Genomic DNA, 22,467 nt, shown 5'->3' with positions numbered 1-22,467 from the left:
AGCACGAGACCACCACCAGGCACCTTGCTGAGATGTGGAGAGCTTCGCGGCCGGAACGAAGCCTCCCCTCTCCGCCGGCCAAGGGTGGAAAACGCGCTTTCCGATCGCTCAAGGTTGCGCGGACATTGTATAGCTGTAGCGTCTAGGAAAAACTTAAACAGGTGCGAGGGCGGCACGCATAGCGTGGGAAGCTAGCCGCCGGAATAGCTATCTCAAGTACTGCTGCTGGCGACGGCGAAATACCTTCGTGTAATTATAATAACCCTAATAGAACTAATAGAGCCAGTTTAAGGGCGGAGAAGAAGGAAGGAGAGGAAAGCAACATTGCAGCGCCGTGGTTTTAAAGCGCAACCGTGGTAGAGAAACGGAAAGGCGATATAAGCGTGCGTGGCCATGATACGCACACGACAAACTGCCTTAAAATATTTAGACTTGAGGGAAAGCTCCGTTAACAAACTATAACACGGCAATCAGCACTCGAATACGACGAGAGAAATTATTGAGACGAGGAAAATTCCCTTGAAATAAATCTGGTTTGCGAGACAAATGCTTGTATGTATTGAATCCCTTAAAAGATGAGGGGGGAAATATGCGCTCACCGAGAGGGCATCGTCAGCACGAGACCACCACCAGGCACCTTGCTGAGATGTGGAGAGCTTCGCGGCCGGAACGAAGCCTCGCCTCTCCGCCTGCCTAGGGTGGAAAACGCGCTTTCCGATCGCTCAAGGTTGCGCGGACATTGTATAGCTCTAGCGTCTAGGAAAAAGCTTAAAGAGGTGCGAGGGCGGCACGCATAGCGTGGGAAGCTAGCCGCCGGAATAGCTATCTCAAGTACTGCTGCTGGCGAGGGCGAAATACCTTCGTGTAATTATAATAACCCTAATAGGACTAACAGAGCCAGTTTAAGGGCGGATAAGAAGGAAGGAGAGGAAAGCAATATTGCAGCGCCGTGGTTTTAAAGCGCAACCGTGGTAGGCAAACGGAAGGCGATATAAGCATGCGTGTCCATGATACGCACACGACAAACTGCCTTACAATATTTAGACTTGAGGGGAACCATCGTTAACAAACTATAACACGGCAATCAGCACTCGAATATAATTATAACCCTAATATTAATTGTAAATATTCATCTCATCTATAGGATCTAAAGTGCGCGCTGTTTCTTTGTCTCTGCGTGTAGTAGTTAAGAGAGCCAGTTTAAGGGCGGAGAAGAGGGTAGGAAAGGAAAGTCTTTGAAGCAAACTTGCAGCGCCGTGGTTTTAAAGCGCAACCGTGGTAGAGAAACGGAAAGGCGATATAAGCGTGCGTGGCCATGATACGCACACGACAAACTGCCTTAAAATATTTAGACTTGAGGGAAAGCTCCGGTAACAAACTATAACACGGCAATCAGCACTCGAATACGACGAGAGAAATTATTGAGACGAGGAAAATTCCCTTGAAATAAATCTGGTTTGCGAGACAAATGCTTGTATGTATTGAATCTCTTAAAAGATGAGGGGGGAAATATGCGCTCGCCGAGAGGGCATCGTCTGCACGAGACCACCACCAGGCACCTTGCTGAGATGTGGAGAGTTTCGCGGCCGGAACGAAGCCTCCCCACTCCGCCGGCCAAGGGTGGAAAATGCGCTTTCCGATCGCTCAAGGTTGCGCGGACATTGTATAGCTCTAGCGTCTAGGAAAATGCTTAAAGAGGTGCGAGGGCGGCACGCATAGCGTGGGAAGCTAGCGGCCGGAATAGCTATCTCAAGTACTGCTGCTGGCGAGGGCGAAATACCTTCGTGTAATTATAATAACCCTAATAGGACTAACAGAGCCAGTTTAAGGGCGGAGAAGAAGGAAGGAGAGGAAAGCAATATTGCAGCGCCGTGGTTTTAAAGCGCAACCGTGGTAGACAAACGGAAGGCGATATAAGCATGCGTGTCCATGATACGCACACGACAAACTGCCTTACAATATTTAGACTTGAGGGGAAGCTTCGTTAACAAACTATAACACGGCAATCAGCACTCGAATATAATTATAACCCTAATAATAATTGTAAATATTCATCTCATCTATAGGATCTAAAGTGCGCGCTGTTTCTTTGTCTCTGCGTGTAGTAGTTAAGAGAGCCAGTTTAAGGGCGGAGAAGAGGGAAGGAAAGGAAAGTCTTTGAAGCAAACTTGCAGCGCCGTGGTTTTAAAGCGCAACCGTGGTAGAGAAACGAAAAGGCGATATAAGTGTGCGTGGCCATAATACGCACACGACAAACTGCCTTAAAATATTTAGATTTGAGGGAAAGCTCCGTTAACAAACTATAACACGGCAATCAGCACTCGAATGACGAGAGAAATTATTGAGACGAGGAAAATTCCCTTGAAATAAATATGGTTTGCGAGACAAATGCTTGTATGTATTGAATCTCTTAAAAGATGAGGGGGGAAATATGCGCTCACCGAGTGGGCATCGTCAGCACGAGACCACCACCAGGCACCTTGCTGAGATGTGGAGAGCTTCGCGGCCGGAACAAAGCCTCCCCTCTCCGCCGGCCAAGGGTGGAAAACGCGCTTTTCGATCGCTCAAGGTTGCGCGGACATTGTATAGCTCTAGCGTCTAGGAAAAAGCTTAAACAGGTGCGAGGGCGGCACGCATGGCGTGGGAAGCTAGCCGCCGGAATAGCTATCTCAAGTACTGCTGCTGGCGAGGGCGAAATACCTTCGTGTAATTATAATAACCCTAATAGGACTAATAGAGCCAGTTTAAGGGCGGCGAAGAAGGAAGGAGAGGAAAGCAATATTGCAGCGCCGTGGTTTTAAAGCGCAACCGTGGTAGGCAAACGGAAGGCGATATAAGCATGCGTGTCCATGATACGCACACGACAAACTGCCTTACAATATTTAGACTTGAGGGGAAGCTTCGTTAACAAACTATAACACGGCAATCAGCACTCGAATATAATTATAACCCTAATAATAATTGTAAATATTCATCTCATCTATAGGATCTAAAGTGCGCGCTGTTTCTTTGTCTCTGCGTGTAGTAGTTAAGAGAGCCAGTTTAAGGGCGGAGAAGAGGGAAGCAAAGGAAAGTCTTTGAAGCAAACTTGCAGCGCCGTGGTTTTAAAGCGCAACCGTGGTAGAGAAACGGACAGGCGATATAAGCGTGCGTGGCCATGATACGCACACGACAAACTGCCTTAATATATTTAGACTTGAGGGAAAGCTCCGTTAACAAACTATAACAGGGCAATCAGCACTCGAATACGACGAGAAAAATTATTGAGACGAGGAAAATTTCCTTGAAATAAATCTGGTTTGCGAGACAAATGCTTGTATGTATCGAATCTCTTAAAAGATGAGGGGGGAAATATGCGCTCACCGAGAGGGCATCGTCAGCACGAGACCACCACCAGGCACCTTGCTGAGGTGTGGAGAGCTTCGCGGCCGGAACGAAGCCTCCCCTCTCCGCCTGCCTAGGGTGGAAAACGCGCTTTCCGATCGCTCAAGGTTGCGCGGACATTGTATAGCTTTAGCGTCTAGGAAAAGCTTAAAGAGGTGCGAGGGCGGCACGCATAGCGTGGGAAGCTAGCCGCCGGAATAGCTATCTCAAGTACTGCTGCTGGCGAGGGCGAAATACCTTCGTGTAATTATAATAACCCTAATAGGACTAACAGAGCCAGTTTAAGGGCGGATAAGAAGGAAGGAGAGGAAAGCAATATTGCAGCGCCGTGGTTTTAAAGCGCAACCGTGGTAGGCAAACGGAAGGCGATATAAGCATGCGTGTCCATGATACGCACACGACAAACTGCCTTACAACATTTAGACTTGAGGGGAAGCATCGTTAACAAACTATAACACGGCAATCAGCACTCGAATATAATTATAACCCTAATATTAATTGTAAATATTCATCTCATCTATAGGATCTAAAGTGCGCGCTGTTTCTTTGTCTCTGCGTGTAGTAGTTAAGAGAGCCAGTTTAAGGGCGGAGAAGAGGGTAGGAAAGGAAAGTCTTTGAAGCAAACTTGCAGCGCCGTGGTTTTAAAGCGCAACCGTGGTAGAGAAACGGAAAGGCGATATAAGCGTGCGTGGCCATGATACGCACACGACAAACTGCCTTAAAATATTTAGACTTGAGGGAAAGCTCCGGTTACAAACTATAACACGGCAATCAGCACTCGAATACGACGAGAGAAATTATTGAGACGAGGAAAATTCCCTTGAAATAAATCTGGTTTGCGAGACAAATGCTTGTATGTATTGAATCTCTTAAAAGATGAGGGGGGAAATATGCGCTCGCCGAGAGGGCATCGTCTGCACGAGACCACCACCAGGCACCTTGCTGAGATGTGGAGAGTTTCGCGGCCGGAACGAAGCCTCCCCACTCCGCCGGCCAAGGGTGGAAAACGCGCTTTCCGATCGCTCAAGGTTGCGCGGACATTGTATAGCTCTAGCGTCTAGGAAAATGCTTAAAGAGGTGCGAGGGCGGCACGCATAGCGTGGGAAGCTAGCGGCCGGAATAGCTATCTCAAGTACTGCTGCTGGCGAGGGCGAAATACCTTCGTGTAATTATAATAACCCTAATAGGACTAACAGAGCCAGTTTAAGGGCGGAGAAGAAGGAAGGAGAGGAAAGCAATATTGCAGCGCCGTGGTTTTAAAGCGCAACCGTGGTAGACAAACGGAAGGCGATATAAGCATGCGTGTCCATGATACGCACACGACAAACTGCCTTACAATATTTAGACTTGAGGGGAAGCTTCGTTAACAAACTATAACACGGCAATCAGCACTCGAATATAATTATAACCCTAATAATAATTGTAAATATTCATCTCATCTATAGGATCTAAAGTGCGCGCTGTTTCTTTGTCTCTGCGTGTAGTAGTTAAGAGAGCCAGTTTAAGGGCGGAGAAGAGGGAAGGAAAGGAAAGTCTTTGAAGCAAACTTGCAGCGCCGTGGTTTTAAAGCGCAACCGTGGTAGAGAAACGAAAAGGCGATATAAGCGTGCGTGGCCATGATACGCACACGACAAACTGCCTTAAAATATTTAGATTTGAGGGAAAGCTCCGTTAACAAACTATAACACGGCAATCAGCACTCGAATGACGAGAGAAATTATTGAGACGAGGAAAATTCCCTTGAAATAAATATGGTTTGCGAGACAAATGCTTGTATGTATTGAATCTCTTAAAAGATGAGGGGGGAAATATGCGCTCACCGAGTGGGCATCGTCAGCACGAGACCACCACCAGGCACCTTGCTGAGATGTGGAGAGCTTCGCGGCCGGAACAAAGCCTCCCCTCTCCGCCGGCCAAGGGTGGAAAACGCGCTTTTCGATCGCTCAAGGTTGCGCGGACATTGTATAGCTCTAGCGTCTAGGAAAAAGCTTAAACAGGTGCGAGGGCGGCACGCATGGCGTGGGAAGCTAGCCGCCGGAATAGCTATCTCAAGTACTGCTGCTGGCGAGGGCGAAATACCTTCGTGTAATTATAATAACCCTAATAGGACTAATAGAGCCAGTTTAAGGGCGGCGAAGAAGGAAGGAGAGGAAAGCAATATTGCAGCGCCGTGGTTTTAAAGCGCAACCGTGGTAGGCAAACGGAAGGCGATATAAGCATGCGTGTCCATGATACGCACACGACAAACTGCCTTACAATATTTAGACTTGAGGGGAAGCTTCGTTAACAAACTATAACACGGCAATCAGCACTCGAATATAATTATAACCCTAATAATAATTGTAAATATTCATCTCATCTATAGGATCTAAAGTGCGCGCTGTTTCTTTGTCTCTGCGTGTAGTAGTTAAGAGAGCCAGTTTAAGGGCGGAGAAGAGGGAAGCAAAGGAAAGTCTTTGAAGCAAACTTGCAGCGCCGTGGTTTTAAAGCGCAACCGTGGTAGAGAAACGGACAGGCGATATAAGCGTGCGTGGCCATGATACGCACACGACAAACTGCCTTAAAATATTTAGACTTGAGGGAAAGCTCCGTTAACAAACTATAACAGGGCAATCAGCACTCGAATACGACCAGAAAAATTATTGAGACGAGGAAAATTTCCTTGAAATAAATCTGGTTTGCGAGACAAATGCTTGTATGTATCAAATCTCTTAAAAGATGAGGGGGGAAATATGCGCTCACCGAGAGGGCATCGTCAGCACGAGACCACCACCAGGCACCTTGCTGAGATGTGGAGAGCTTCGCGGCCGGAACGAAGCCTCCCCTCTCCGCCTGCCAAGGGTGGAAAACGCGCTTTCCGATCGCTCAAGGTTGCGCGGACATTGTATAGCTCTAGCGTCTAGGAAAAAGCTTAAAGAGGTGCGAGGGCGGCACGCATAGCGTGGGAAGCTAGCCGCCGGAATAGCTATCTCAAGTACTGCTGCTGGCGAGGGCGAAATACCTTCGTGTAATTATAATAACCCTAATAGGACTAACAGAGCCAGTTTAAGGGCGGATAAGAAGGAAGGAGAGGAAAGCAATATTGCAGCGCCGTGGTTTTAAAGCGCAACCGTGGTAGGCAAACGGAAGGCGATATAAGCATGCGTGTCCATGATACGCACACGACAAACTGCCTTACAATATTTAGACTTGAGGGGAAGCTTCGTTAACAAACTATAACACGGCAATCAGCACTCGAATATAATTATAACCCTAATAATAATTGTAAATATTCATCTCATCTATAGGATCTAAAGTGCGCGCTGTTTCTTTGTCTCTGCGTGTAGTAGTTAAGAGAGCCAGTTTAAGGGCGGAGAAGAGGGAAGGAAAGGAAAGTCTTTGAAGCAAACTTGCAGCGCCGTGGTTTTAAAGCGCAACCGTGGTAGAGAAACGGAAAGGCGATATAAGCGTGAGTGGCCATGATACGCACACGACAAACTGCCTAAACATATTTAGACTTGAGGGAAAGCTCCGTTAACAAACTATAACACGGCAATCAGCACTCGAATACGACGAGAGAAATTATTGAGACGAGGAAAATTCCCTTGAAATAAATCTGGTTTGCGAGGCAAATGCTTCTATGTATTGAATCTCTTAAAAGATGAGGGGGGAAATATGCGCTCACCGAGAGGGCATCGTCAGCACGAGACCACCACCAGGCACCTTGCTGAGATGTGGAGAGCTTCGCGGCCGGAACGAAGCCTCCCCTCTCCGCCGGCCAAGGGTGGAAAACGCGCTTTCCGATCGCTCAAGGTTGCGCGGACATTGTATAGCTGTAGCGTCTAGGAAAAACTTAAACAGGTGCGAGGGCGGCACGCATAGCGTGGGAAGCTAGCCGCCGGAATAGCTATCTCAAGTACTGCTGCTGGCGACGGCGAAATACCTTCGTGTAATTATAATAACCCTAATAGAACTAATAGAGCCAGTTTAAGGGCGGAGAAGAAGGAAGGAGAGGAAAGCAACATTGCAGCGCCGTGGTTTTAAAGCGCAACCGTGGTAGAGAAACGGAAAGGCGATATAAGCGTGCGTGGCCATGATACGCACACGACAAACTGCCTTAAAATATTTAGACTTGAGGGAAAGCTCCGTTAACAAACTATAACACGGCAATCAGCACTCGAATACGACGAGAGAAATTATTGAGACGAGGAAAATTCCCTTGAAATAAATCTGGTTTGCGAGACAAATGCTTGTATGTATTGAATCCCTTAAAAGATGAGGGGGGAAATATGCGCTCACCGAGAGGGCATCGTCAGCACGAGACCACCACCAGGCACCTTGCTGAGATGTGGAGAGCTTCGCGGCCGGAACGAAGCCTCCCCTCTCCGCCGGCCAAGGGTGGAAAACGCGCTTTCCGATCGCTCAAGGTTGCGCAGACATTGTATAGCGCTAGCGTCTAGGAAAAACTTAAACAGGTGCGAGGGCGGCACGCATAGCGTGGGAAGCTAGCCGCCGGAATAGCTATCTCAAGTACTGCTGCTGGCGAGGGCGAAATACCTTCGTGTAATTATAATAACCCTAATAGAACTAATAGAGCCAGTTTAAGGGCGGAGAATAAGGAAGGAGAGGAAAGCAATATTGCAGCGCCGTGGTTTTAAAGCGCAACCGTGGTAGGCAAACGGAAGGCGATATAAGCATGCGTGTCCATGATACGCACACGACAAACTGCCTTACAATATTTAGACTTGAGGGGAAGCATCGTTAACAAACTATAACACGGCAATCAGCACTCGAATATAATTATAACCCTAATATTAATTGTAAATATTCATCTCATCTATAGGATCTAAAGTGCGCGCTGTTTCTTTGTCTCTGCGTGTAGTAGTTAAGAGAGCCAGTTTAAGGGCGGAGAAGAGGGTAGGAAAGGAAAGTCTTTGAAGCAAACTTGCAGCGCCGTGGTTTTAAAGCGCAACCGTGGTAGAGAAACGGAAAGGCGATATAAGCGTGCGTGGCCATGATACGCACACGACAAACTGCCTTAAAATATTTAGACTTGCGGGAAAGCTCCGTTAACAAACTATAACTCGGCAATCAGCACTCGAATACGACGAGAGAAATTATTGAGACGAGGAAAATTCCCTTGAAATAAATCTGGTTTGCGAGACAAATGCTTGTATGTATTGAATCTCTTAAAAGATGAGGGGGGAAATATGCGCTCACCGAGAGGGCATCGTCAGCACGAGACCACCACCAGGCACCTTGCTGAGATGTGGAGAGCTTCGCGGCCGGAACGAAGCCTCCCCTCTCCGCCGGCCAAAGGTGGAAAACGCGCTTTTCGATCGCTCAAGGTTGCGCGGACATTGTATAGCTCTAGCGTCTAGGAAAAAGCTTAAACAGGTGCGAGGGCGGCACGCATAGCGTGGGAAGCTAGCCGCCGGAATAGCTATCTCAAGTACTGCTGCTGGCGAGGGCGAAATACCTTCGTGTAATTATAATAACCCTAATAGGACTAATAGAGCCAGTTTAAGGGCGGAGAAGAAGGAAGGAGAGGAAAGCAATATTGCAGCGCCGTGGTTTTAAAGCGCAACCGTGGTAGGCAAACGGGAGGCGATATAAGCATGCGTGTCCATGATACGCACACGACAAACTGCTTTACAATATTTAGACTTGAGGGGAAGCTTCGTTTACAAACTATAACACGGCAATCAGCACTCGAATATAATTATCACCCTAATAATAATTGTAAATATTCATCTCATGTATAGGATCTAAAGTGCGCGCTGTTTCTTTGTCTCTGCGTGTAGTAGTTAAGAGAGCCAGTTTAAGGGCGGAGAAGAGGGAAGGAAAGGAAAGTCTTTGAAGCAAACTTGCAGTGCCGTGGTTTTAAAGCGCAACCGTGGTAGAGAAACGGAAAGGCGATATAAGCGTCCGTGGCCATGATACGCACACGACAAACTGCCTTAAAATATTGTTACGGTTAATGTTAAACCGGCTTTATTCAAGGGACGAAATGGATGGTAAAGTCAAGATGGCGTCCTGAGGCTGCACCAGCTCACTTCTTCTTCTTCTTCTCGCCCGGCTCATGCCGTAGCAATCCCCGGTTGCCAGACGAAGCCCGCTGGGCAAGTCCAAATCACTCGGAAAGCGTAGGGTGAAACCGCTTAAGACGGGCAACATGTACTAACTGGGTCCGGCTAGACCGACGACCAGTCGACGTCAAGCGTGCCACTATGTACGTCAAGTCACTCAAGCGATCTACAATGACGAATGGGCCCGTGTACTGAGGTAAAAACTTTTCGCATAAGCCACGTTTACGTTGAGGAGTCCACAACCACACAAAGTCTCCTTTGGCGTACGAGACAGACTGGTGTCGGCTGTCATAGCGCTCTTTCGATCGGTCTTGCGATGCCACAGTACGAAGACGAGCGATACGCCGGGCTTCTTCGGCAAGACAAAGCGTCTTGGCAACAGAGTACTCGCTGTGAAAGTCAAACGGTAGTATAGTGTCAATGCAGCTTAGCGGTGAACGTGCGTAAAGGAGATAAAAAGGACTGTAATCGGTCGTCTCATGCTTTGCAGTATTATACGCATAGGTGATGAAGGGGAGTACGTCATCCCAGTCCTTGTGATCGGAAGATACGTACATGGCCAGCATGTTAGTTAGAGTTCTGTTCGTACGTTCTACAAGCCCATTTGTCTGAGGGTGATAAGGCGTTGAATGACGGAACTGCGAACTGCAGAGACGAAGCAGTTCTTCTACGGCGTCCGCAACGAACTGACGACCGCGATCGCTAATGATCACACGGGGGGGACCATGTCGAAGAATAATGAATCGAAGCAAAAACGTTGCAACGGACGCAGCTGTTGAAGATGGCACGGCCGCCGTTTCCGCGTAACGGGTCAGATGGTCGACACATACGATCACCCATCGGTTGTCGTTAGATGATCGGGGAAATGGGCCCAGAAGATCGATACCCACTTGTTCAAATGGCAGGCGAGGCGGCCGCAGAGGTTGGAGAAGACCTGGCGGAGCGGTCGTAGGGCGCTTGTAGCGTTGACATTGTTCGCAACTGGCGACGTAGTGCTTGACCGTGTCCCGCATTCTGGGCCAGTAAAAACGCTCCTGTGTCCGGTTCAAAGTTCTTATGAATCCTAGATGGCCAGAGGTCACATCGTTGTGCATGGCTCTCAGTATGTCCGTTCGCAGACTCTGCGGCACCACCAGAAGGAAGCGTGCGCCTTTAACCGAATAATTGGTCTTGTAAAGCAGGCCGTCACGGACACAAAATCGACCGGTGGCTCCAGGACGCGATGCGGCCACAAATAGAGGTTCCAAACCAATATCATTTTCCTGCTCGGCTTTGAAAGTCATCGAGTCTGGGAATGTAGAAGAAATGGGAGCAAAACAGTCATCAAAATTGTCTTCGTCACACTCCGTCGTCGTCAGAGGAAGGCGGGAGAGACAGTCCGCATCTGCGTGGCGACGCCCGGACTTGTAGGAAATAACGAAGTCGTACTCCTGCAGTCGAAGAGCCCAACGTGCCAGTCGTCCACTCGGGTCACGGAGATTCACCAACCAGCACAACGCGTGGTGGTCAGTAATGATAGTGAACGGGCGTCCGTAGATATAAGGTCGAAATTTGTGGACAGCGAAAACAGCTGCCAAGCATTCTTGCTCGGTCACAGTGTAATTGCGTTCCGCCTTAGTCAAAGAGCGACTAGCATAAGCCACAACGTGTTCAGCTCCTTGATGACGTTGCACAAGTACGGCGCCGATGCCGATGCCACTGGCATCAGCGTGCACTTCCGTAGGTGCGCATGCATCGAAGTGACGCAATATGGGCCCTGATGTTAGTAGAAATTTTAGCTGACGGAACGCGTCGTCGCAAGCCGATGTCCAGTTGAAAGGGACGGCTTTTTGGAGAAGACATGTTAGGGGGTACACCACGTCGGCGAATCTTGGGACGAAGCGCCGAAAATACGAGCACAGGCCCAAGAAACTCCTCAACTCCCGCACTGACTTCGGTGCTTCGAAGGAGCTGACTGCCTCAATCTTCCGTGGATCTGGCCTCACACCGTTTTTGTCGACCAGATGCCCAAGTACTAACGTCTCGGTTTCTCCAAAACGACATTTCTTGGAATTTAGGATCAAGCCGGCTTGTTTGACACAATCCAGAACAAGATTGAGACGGCTGTTATGTTCACTCAATGTGCTGCCAAAAATCACCACATCATCGAGGTAGCACAAACAAATTTCCCATTTAAGTCCTCGGAGGATAGTATCCATGAATCGTTCGAATGTTGCTGGCACGTTACAAAGGCCGAACGGCATAACGTTAAATTCATAAAGACCGTCTGGTGTCACGAAGGCCGTTTTCTCCTTATCGTCTGGGTGCATGGGTATCTGCCAATACCCCGATCGCAAATCCAGTGATGAAAAGTAGGCAGCGGAATGTAGACAGTCGATGACATCATCAATTCTAGGAAGCGGATACACATCCTTTTTGGTGACCGCATTCAGTTTCCTGTAATCAACGCAAAACCGCCACGATCCATCCTTCTTCTTTACTAAGATTACTGGTGCTGCCCACGGACTAGAAGACTCTTGGACAACACTTTTCCGCAGCATGTCTTTCACCTGTTCAGCAATAACTGTCCTCTCTGCTGAAGAAACGCGGTAAGGCTTTTGCCGAATGGGGTGCGCAGATCCGGTGTCAATTCTGTGGCGAGCACGAGAACGCGGGAGTGAAGCCTGCTTGTCGCCTTGTGTGAAATCGAACACAGAAAGATGTGCCCACAAAACTTGTGCGAGCGCGCGGCGCTCATGTGAGGGCAGTGCCTTGTTGATCATTCGTAGGATCTGCTCTTCAGAAATGCTTCTTTGGGGATCGCTAGTATGAGACTGCTCCTCCTCGCTTAGAACTGTAATGGAGCTGTAAGTAATCTCGTCAAATTCAGCAAGCTTCATATCACGCGGGAGAACGGCAGGGACGCAAGAACAATTGAAAGCCCATAAATTGAAGGCGCCATTCACTACTCTCACGACAGAGCGTGGTACAAGTACACCTTTCTTTGCGCAGCTCGACGTAAGTGGCTGGACTTGCGCGTCAAACGATGAAAGGTCGGCAGCAGCGAAATTGACAGGGATACGTGACAGCGACCAAGGCGGTAGCAGCAAATCGTTCGAAACAACACAATAGTTTTTCACTGGTAAGGATGTGTCGGCAAGGGTGGCGAGAAGCGCGCTATTCAAAGTAATTTCGCCTGTGCCACAGTTAACGGATGCACCACAATCCTGAAGAAAGTCAATCCCGAGAATCACATCATGAGTGCATCGCGGTAGTACGAGAAATTCTGTTTTAAGATCTTCTCCTCCGAATAAAACACTTGCAACACAAATACCAAGGGGAACTAGGCACTCTCCGCTGACACCACGAAACGTCACACCATCATTCCACGGGAACATAACTTTCCTACCCAGCCTCTCTTTGAAAGTCACACTCATGACGGAAACGGTAGCACCAGTATCCACTAATGCTGTTGCAGGTATACTATCAATTAACACACGCACTTTGTTCTTCACCATCATAATAGGCAGAGGAGTATTTCGCAGATACACAGACTGTCCGGCGACCTTACCTCCATCGGCCGCGCCGGCTAGTTTCCCGACGGCGGTGGAGACGTAGCACGTCGCTGTGGTGACGGTGAACGGCGTTGGCGACTGGTTGGGGGCGTCAGGCTGCGGTCAGAAGCTGGCGAGCCACTCCTTCTACTATACTGACGGAAGGTATTCCGAGGTGGCGCGCCTGTGGTGTTTGCAGGGTCTATCGGCCAACGGTCGTCATAACTATCACGTCCAAAATTAGGCCAAGGTGGTGGTGGGCCATATGTTGTTGTCTGTCGGCGCCGGCGACAAAAACGAGCAATGTGTCCTGAGGCGCCACAGCTGTAACATACAGGAGATGCGCGGCCGACGTTGTATGCCTCGGAGTCAACCCTGGGACGCTGCGAATAATAAACGCGATCTTCCGAATTCCGATTCGTGGTGGTAGCTCGACGAGTTCGTTGATCGTGCGTCATGTCGTCGGGAAAGGTACGTCGGTGCTGTCGCAGCTGATCACCTCGACAGTCTGCAACGCCTGGCATGACAGACAATGCTGACACAGCAGATGCATGTTCTTGAGGTTGGTTGGAAGCGCAACCAAGCTGTTCGACATCCGCCCTTTTGGTGTGTCGTTCAAGTTCTTCGCGGACAATTTGCCTTATAGTTGCCGCAAGGTCAAATTGAAAGCTATAGTTGTCGTTTTCGTCAACGCTTGCCACCGTTGTGACATTTGCTAGCCTGCCAAACTTTGGCGTGATACGGCGCAGCTTCAAGGCCTCAAATGTGCGGCAATGCTTGATGAGGTCGGCGACCGAGGCGAGACTCTCCTTTCCGATTAAATAATTGTAAACATCCTCGGCTATGCCTTTGAGAAGGTGTCCAACCTTGTCCTCTTCGGACATTCGAGGATTGACAGTCTTGCAAAGCTTCAGGATCGCCTCTATGTACGTAGTACAGGTCTCACCTGGGACTTGAGCGCGCTGAAGCAATGTCTGCTCCGCCCGCTTCCGTTTCGTGGTGGAATCGCCAAAGCACTCTGTGAGGTGAGTAACGAAGCTGTCCCACGTTGTGAACGTATCTTCATGGTTCTCGAACCACACTAGCGCCGTGTCTGTGAGGAACAGAACCACATTGTCGAGCTGAGTCGTGGAGTTCCAGCCGTTGTACTTGCTCACACGCTTGTAGTGGGTGAGCCATTCCTCCACGTCTTCGCCGAATTTTCCAGAGAAAGGGCGGGGCTCCATCTGATGCATCCAGGCGCCGGTTGTTCGCACTGGAGCTGCCAGAGAAGGCTGTTCGTCGCTGCTGTGGGACATCGGGATCTCAAGCGGTGTTGGAGGCAGTCGAGCGAGGCGTCGGCTCCGGCGTGGCACTTGCTGCAGCAGCTCCGTCGTCTTGGTCGAAGTACCCCGCACCTCCACCACAAAACTGTTACGGTTAATGTTAAACCGGCTTTATTCAAGGCACGAAATGGATGGTAAAGTCAAGATGGCGTCCTGAGGCTGCACCAGCTCACTTCTTCTTCTTCTTCTCGCCCGGCTCATGCCGTAGCAATATTTAGACTTGAGGGAAAGCTCCGTTAACAAACTATAACACGGCAATCAGCACTCGAATACGACGAGAGAAATTATTGAGACGAGGAAAATTCCCTTGAAATAAATCTGGTTTGCGAGACAAATGCTTGTATGTATTGAATCTCTTAAAAGATGAGGGGGGAAATATGCGCTCACCGAGAGGGCATCGTCAGCACGAGACCACCACCAGGCACCTTGCTGAGATGTGGAGAGCTTCGCGGCCGGAACGAAGCCTCCCCTCTCCGCCGGCCAAGGGTGGAAAACGCGCTTTTCGATCGCTCAACGTTGCGCGGACATTGTATAGCTCTAGCGTCTAGGAAAAAGCTTAAACAGGTGCGAGGGCGGCACGCATAGCGTGGGAAGCTAGCCGCCCGAATAGCTATCTCAAGTACTGCTGCTGGCGAGGGCGAAATACCTTCGTGTAATTATAATAACCCTAATAGGACTAATAGAGCCAGTTTAAGGGCGGAGAAGAAGGAAAGAGAGGAAAGCAATATTGCAGCGCCGTGGTTTTAAAGCACAACCGTGGTAGGCAAACGGAAGGAGATATAAGCATGCGTGTCCATGATACGCACACGACAAACTGCCTTACAATATTTAGACTTGAGGGGAAGCTTCGTTTACAAACTATAACACCGCAATCAGCACTCGAATATATTTATAACCCTAATAATAATTGTAAATATTCATCTCATGTATAGGATCTAAAGTGCGCGCTGTTTCTCTGTCTCTGCGTGTAGTAGTTAGGAGAGCCAGTTTAAGGTCGGAGAAGAGGGAAGGAAAGGAAAGTCTTTGAAGCAAACTTGCAGTGCCGTGGTTTTAAAGCGCAACCGTGGTAGAGAAACGGAAAGGCGATATAAGCGTGCGTGGCCATGATACGCACACGACAAACTGCCTTAAAATATTTAGACTTGAGGGAAAGCTCCGTTAACAAACTATAACACGGCAATCAGCACTCGAATACGACGAGAGAAATTATTGAGACGAGGAAAATTCCCTTGAAATAAATCTGGTTTGCGAGACAAATGCTTGTATGTATTGAATCTCTTAAAAGATGAGGGGGGAAATATGCGCTCACCGAGAGGGCATCGTCAGCACGAGACCACCACCAGGCACCTTGCTGAAATGTGGAGAGCTTCGCGGCCGGAACGAAGCCTCCCCTCTCCGCCGGCCAAGGGTGGAAAACGCGCTTTTCGATCGCTCAACGTTGCGCGGACATTGTATAGCTCTAGCGTCTAGGAAAAAGCTTAAACAGGTGCGAGGGCGGCACGCATAGCGTGGGAAGCTAGCCGCCCGAATAGCTATCTCAAGTACTGCTGCTGGCGAGGGCGAAATACCTTCGTGTAATTATAATAACCCTAATAGGACTAATAGAGCCAGCTTAAGGGCGGAGAAGAAGGAAGGAGAGGAAAGCAATATTGCAGCGCCGTGGTTTTAAAGCGCAACCGTGGTAGGCAAACGGAAGGCGATATAAGCATGCGTGTCCATGCTACCCACACAACAAACTGCCTTACAATATTTAGACTTGAGGGGAAGCTTCGTTAACAAACTATAACACGGCAATCAGCACTCGAATATAACTATAACCCTAATAATAATTGTAAATATTCATCTCATCTATAGGATCTAAAGTGCGCGCTGTTTCTTTGTCTCTGCGTGTAGTAGTTAAGAGAGCCAGTTTCAGGGCGGAGAAGAGGGAAGGAAAGGAAAGTCTTTGAAGCAAACTTGCAGCGCCGTGGTTTTAAAGCGCAACCGTGGTAGAGAAACGAAAAGGCGATATAAGCGTGCGTGGCCATGATACGCACACGACAAACTGCCTTAAAATATTTATACCTCTGTCACACAAGCACGCAAAAACTCTTTTACCTAAGCGGTCCTTTACCGAGTTGAAAGACCTCTAATTAAAAGGAGTTGCGCTGCAGACACACGGCGCGGGCGATCTCCTTTTATCGTTTCCTTCCGAACACGCTATGGAAAGCATGGCGCTAGATTCTGAAACAAAACCAGTTAGAATAAACCACCGTATTTCAATATAGAAATTAGAAACGTACTATAATATGCTTGTTTTAGTGAATTTAGATACAGTTTATTCGAAAAGGTTAAATTAAAGAAGATTTAATAAGGTAGCTTCAAGAGTCTTCGCAGAAGTAGCAAATTTTACATGTTCGTCTAGCAACCTTGGGCCACTGTTTACATCGGAGTCAACATGGAGGTCGAGAATATGGGGGACTGCACGGACACGAAGGAAAAAGTCGAAATAGCATGCATTTTGGCAAGGATTCTTGCTGCAGAGAGCGAAGCAGACGCCGCAAAGGCAGTCAAAGACCGTATTAAGCGGCAGTTGCTACTCAACGGGTGTACATTTTATGCCTTGGCGCTTCCCACGAGAGTCTGCAACCGATCGACGTGGGCTTTCATCCGCCACGAAAAGTGGTTCGAGGAGACTGTGCCTCACCTCGGTGGCCACAACTTCAAGCAGTCGTTTCGAGTGAACCCCTCAACGTTCCGGTTTCTCGTGGAAAGTCTGCGCCATGTGCTCGAAAAACAAGTTACCAACATGCGTGACCCGATCACTGCGGAAAAGCGTGTCGCCATTGGCCTCTACAAATTGTGCTCTTCTGCCGAAGATAGAACTGTGGCAAACCTCTTCGGCGTTGGGCGCTCATCCGTCAACGTCATTTACAGAGAGTTTTGCGCAGCTGTTGTCTCTGTGCTCGAAAGTGACTGGATCAGAATGATTACTGAAGAGGAAATGCCTAGGCACATCCAAGAGTTCGAAGCCGTGTGCGATTTCCCTCAAGCTGTCGGTGCCCTTGATGGCTGCCATTTCCCTATTTCGCCTCCAAAGAAGTACGCCACCGACTACTACAACTACAAGGGTTGGTAAGTGGCCACGATTTAACTTATTTCATGTAAGTGTTCTGTTTGGGCCCATTTTTATAGTAGTAAAAAAAAGTAACTGACTGACCCATATTTTATTGCTAAGTAAAATGTTATTCAATTTTACCAGCAGCTCTTAAGAAAACGCGTAATTTGGTTCGCAGTCTTGCAGTGTTTAGCAGCGACAATTTTAATGCGACGACGAAAAGAGTTCTCCGCAGGACTGCAACTCCTATACGATGTAGAGTACGCTAACAGCGACCGGTTGTGGCATTATGTGAAATAATGTAATCCGAGCTGCACTCACAGCTATTAATAAAAGCAAACTGTAAAATCGCATCACAGTAACTAAAGGCAGTGAACTCAGCAGTGCCATGCTGCACTAACCTTTATTCACTTTGCACTTTGTTTTTTCTTGCAGGCACAGTATTATCCTACTAGCATTGGTCGACCACAAGTATCGATTCAGATACTGCAATGTCGGTGCCCCAGGACGCTGCCACGACGCACATGTGTTTGGTGTTTCACGGCTGTCGAAGATTGTCAACAGTCCCCTTTTCAAAGCACCTGTTGCCGCAGTGGGTACCACAGCAGTCCCACCGATAATATTATGCGATCAAGCATTTCCACTAACCCCAAACCTCATGAAGCCATTTGGACACCGAACTGTCATCAGTGAAGCTGAAAGGAATTTCAACTGTCATTTATCTGGAGCAAGGAGGATAGTTGAAAACGCATTCGGAAGGCTAAAGGCCCGGTTCCGTTTCATTGCGAAAAGAATGGAGTGTTCTGTTGGCAATGCCCGTTTGGCTATACGAGCATGCTGCGTGCTCAATAACATTTGCGAGCACTTCAACGACAGTGTCCACCCACAGTGGTTAAGTGAGGTGCAGCAGTCCAATGCTACATTTCCACAGCCATCACGCAGAACAGAAGCTGAAATTGGAAATGCATCCGCCATCAGGACAGCACTTGTGGAATATTACAAGCGAAGGAACTGAACGCAAGAGTCCCAAGAATCAGCAACAATTGTGGAACACCATGTCAGTTTTTACTAAAAAACTTCAACATTGCATCTACAAGTTTCTCTTGCAACTTGAGCCCCTCTTTACGGAGATCCATTTCCATTTTGTGCGCATCAGCAAACTGCTCTCTCTGCCGTCGCTGCTCCTCAAGCATCCTTTCTTGAAAGTCGCCAGCCGGTTGCCTTCTCTTCCTGCGGGCACATTCGGAACTGCCACTTGCGAGGTTCCTGGATTCAACCTGTTGTACTGGCGACTCGGAAGGTGAACAATCTTCGGCGACGTCTTCACAAGAAGCAGAGCCGGAATCAAGCATGTCGAAGATCAGCTGCGTTTGAAGAAGGGATCCGAAATACATTGACCACATTAGTTGATGTGTGAAGCGGTAAACAATTAGTTCAGGGTTTTTACTTGCAACTAGAGCTGCCTCTCCTTGCGTGTATGTATTCACGTTTTTTTATTTTAGAGTCTGCATTTTTTTTATTCTCCAAACAGCGCACTGCCAAGCTTGCAAAATGAACAGCGCGTGAGCACAAGCAGAAATGAACCACAGTATTAACAAGAGCAGTCCGCTACACTGCAGGGTTGTGCAGATTATGGGCTTGGCAGCACAGCTGATGCTACATTATGTCTTGAAATTTAGTTGACTGTAATAAAGCATATATAGTCTCCACTATGCATTTCTTACTTCTTCGACGGAGGCAGTGCTGCTTGTTGTGCTCTCGCTGCACCCAGCCTCTTCCATTAAAGATGTATCGTGAACAGGCAGGGATCCTAGAAACCTATGGACTTCGGAGAAGAATGGCCAGCTCGGCGGTGATGACCCTGTTGTCATGTGTTTCAGGCAGCTCCTGGATAAGAAAACGAAAGAACTAAAATTTTATATACTCAAAATGTAAAGATATACACAGAGCAAAACGTTTGCCGATAGATACAAACGCGACTTGATGGTACAGAAAGCCTGAGAAGCGAAGGTAACCCTTTTTACTCGAAAAAATTTAAAGTTTCTCATGTTTTCTTGTCTGAGAACAACGCTTGCGCATGGTCCGAGAAAAATGCAAACCGTAGTCACATCTGCAGAAATGAAAACATGCAGACGACTTCCTGCTTCGTATTATATGTTGCCGTGAGAAGGCGTACAATATAATGTGAAATGCGCCTGTCCATAAGTTAAGGTTCCCGTTATCTTGTGACGAACGAAATCATGCTATTGACGACCTGCGCGGGTTGTCATTCTTCGCCGCATGTGAAGGCGAATTTGCGTTTACTCAGACCGACTCGCACTGTAAAGGAATTGCAGAAACAGCCTTTAGCGCGTCGTCGACTTTCGTGTGTGCAGGGCGCAGTTCAGCCCTGCAAAATTCGACGCTAGCTGAAATGAAGGGTCTCTGCCTTAAAACCTTCGTTACTACGGCTCCGTCCGCTAGATTAGGGTTCCGTCGCTGCCTACTACGGAAACAACGTTCGATGCTGAGGTCGCGACACCACAAACGAGAGCTTGCAGCTTGCGACCACAGCCTGAAGCCGCTTCAAGGTAAATTTAGCGCTCACAGCTTACTGCTGTGCTTTGTCTTACCTGTAGGTCTGTCCCAGGTTCTCTATCTTGCTGTGCACTTGCGCCTTTGTGCGAGGTACACCCATGCTCGTCAATGCTTGTGCAATGCCATCGTAAACGCCTCCGTTGTGCTTCTGCGCACGCAGCGAGGGCAGGTTGTCTTCCCATAACTTGATTAACGCCCAGGTGTCTCTCTCCGACCACTGTACCCGCGGTTTTCTTTGGCGTGCCGGAGGCTGTTCGTCGGTACCGCTCGCCGTAGCCATGGTCGCAGAAAATGGCGCGAATTTGCATCGTCTGTTAGCGTCACGTGATATTTTCGAACTGCTTACGAGAGTGCCGTGCAAAAAGTGCAAAACTGCGCCTACTTAAGGTTCAACGAAAGACAAAACCCTTTTTTGTGATGTGTACACTTGAAATAAAAATGCACTTTTGCTTCGTTTCTTTATTGCATGATAATTACTGGTGCCCACTGCGTTGGAGGCTACGCCTTTCCAGCCGTAAAAGAGATCGGTGATCTCCGGTTTCGGAAAAGACCGCTTCTGAAAAAGAGATTAAACTTTGGCGTGTGTCTGCGGATGCAACTCCTTTGTGTGAGATGTCTTTTTCTTCAAATGCCTTTAAAGTGCTCGTGTGACAGGGGTATTAGACTTGAGGGAAAGCTCCGTTAACAAACTATAACACGGCAATCAGCACTCGAATACGACGAGAGAAATTATTGAGACGAGGAAAATTCCCTTGAAATAAATCTGGTTTGCGAGACAAATGCTTGTATGTATTGAATCTCTTAAAAGATGAGGGGGGAAATATGCGCTCACCGAGAGGGCATCGTCAGCACGAGACCACCACCAGGCACCTTGCTGAGATGTGGAGAGCTTCGCGGCCGGAACGAAGCCTCCCCTCTCCGCCGGCCAAGGGTGGAAAACGCGCTTTCCGATCGCTCAAGGTTGCGCGGAAATTGTATAGCTCTAGCGTCTAGGAAAAAGCTTAAACAGGTGGGAGGGCGGCACGCATAGCGTGGGAAGCTAGCCGCCCGGATAGCTATCTCAAGTACTGCTGCTGGCGAGGGCGAAATACCTTCGTGTAATTATAATAACCCTAATAGGACTAATAGAGCCAGTTTAAGGGCGGAGAAGAAGGAAGGAGAGGAAAGCAATATTGCAGCGCCGTGGTTTTAAAGCACAACCGTGGTAGGCAAACGGAAGGCGATATAAGCATGCGTGTCCATGATACGCACACGACAAACTGCCTTACAATAGTTAGACTTGAGGGGAAGCTTCGTTTACAAACTATAACACGGCAATCAGCACTCGAATATAATTATAACCCTAATAATAATTGTAAATATTCATCTCATCTATAGGATCTAAAGTGCGCGCTGTTTCTTTGTCTCTGCGTGTAGTAGTTAAGAGAGCCAGTTTAAGGGCGGAGAAGAGGGAAGGAAAGGAAAGTCTTTGAAGCAAACTTGCAGCGCCGTGGTTTTAAAGCGCAACCGTGGTAGAGAAACGAAAAGGCGATATAAGCGTGCGTGGCCATGATACGCACACGACAAACTGCCTTAAAATATTTAGACTTGAGGGAAAGCTCCGTTAACAAACTATAACACGGCAATCGGCACTCGAATACGACGAGAGAAATTATTGAGACGAGGAAAATTCCCTTGAAATAAATCTGGTTTGCGAAACAAATGCTTGTATGTATTGAAACTCTTAAAAGATGAGGGGGGAAATATGCGCTCACCGAGAGGGCATCGTCAGCACGAGACCACCACCAGGCACCTTGCTGAGATGTGGAGAGCTTCGCGGCCGGAACGAAGCCTCCCCTCTCCGCCGGCCAAGGGTGGAAAACGCGCTTTCCGATCGCTCAAGGTTGCGCGGAAATTGTATAGCTCTAGCGTCTAGGAAAAAGCTTAAACAGGTGCGAGGGCGGCACGCATAGCGTGGGAAGCTAGCCGCCCGAATAGCTATCTCAAGTACTGCTGCTGGCGAGGGCGAAATACCTTCGTGTAATTATAATAACCCTAATAGGACTAATAGAGCCAGTTTAAGGGCGGAGAAGAAGGAAGGAGAGGAAAGCAATATTGCAGCGCCGTGGTTTTAAAGCACAACCGTGGTAGGCAAACGGAAGGCGATATAAGCATGCGTGTCCATGATACGCACACGACAAACTGCCTTACAATATTTAGACTTGAGGGGAAGCTTCGTTTACAAACTATAACACGGCAATCAGCACTCGAATATATTTATAACCCTAATAATAATTGTAAATATTCATCTCATGTATAGGATCTAAAGTGCGCGCTGTTTCTCTGTCTCTGCGTGTAGTAGTTAGGAGAGCCAGTTTAAGGGCGGAGAAGAGGGAAGGAAAGGAAAGTCTTTGAAGCAAACTTGCAGTGCCGTGGTTTTAAAGCGCAACCGTGGTAGAGAAACGGAAAGGCGATATAAGCGTGCGTGGCCATGATACGCACAC

At 48.3% G+C, this 22,467-nt stretch overlaps 1 protein-coding gene across 1 annotated transcript; it reads right to left on the bottom strand.

The window, feature by feature from the left end:
* Nucleotides 1–18,450: 18,450 nt before the first annotated feature.
* LOC142567818 (uncharacterized) lies at nucleotides 18,451–20,616 on the bottom strand. The gene is made up of 3 exons (XM_075677968.1): nucleotides 20,020–20,616; nucleotides 19,132–19,294; nucleotides 18,451–18,771 (listed from the first exon to the last, which is right to left on the bottom strand). The coding sequence occupies exons 1-3, from the start codon at nucleotides 20,262–20,264 to the stop codon at nucleotides 18,466–18,468; spliced, it is 714 nt and encodes a 237-aa protein (XP_075534083.1). The 5' UTR covers nucleotides 20,265–20,616; the 3' UTR covers nucleotides 18,451–18,465.
* Between the last annotated feature and the right edge of the window lie 1,851 nt (nucleotides 20,617–22,467).

This window comes from Dermacentor variabilis, unplaced genomic scaffold (assembly GCF_050947875.1).
Source record: "Dermacentor variabilis isolate Ectoservices unplaced genomic scaffold, ASM5094787v1 scaffold_14, whole genome shotgun sequence".
In the NCBI taxonomy this organism is placed as follows: Eukaryota; Metazoa; Arthropoda; class Arachnida; order Ixodida; family Ixodidae; genus Dermacentor; species Dermacentor variabilis.
Note: the sequence above shows the minus strand (reverse complement) of the source record. Positions and strands in the feature narration are given on the sequence as shown.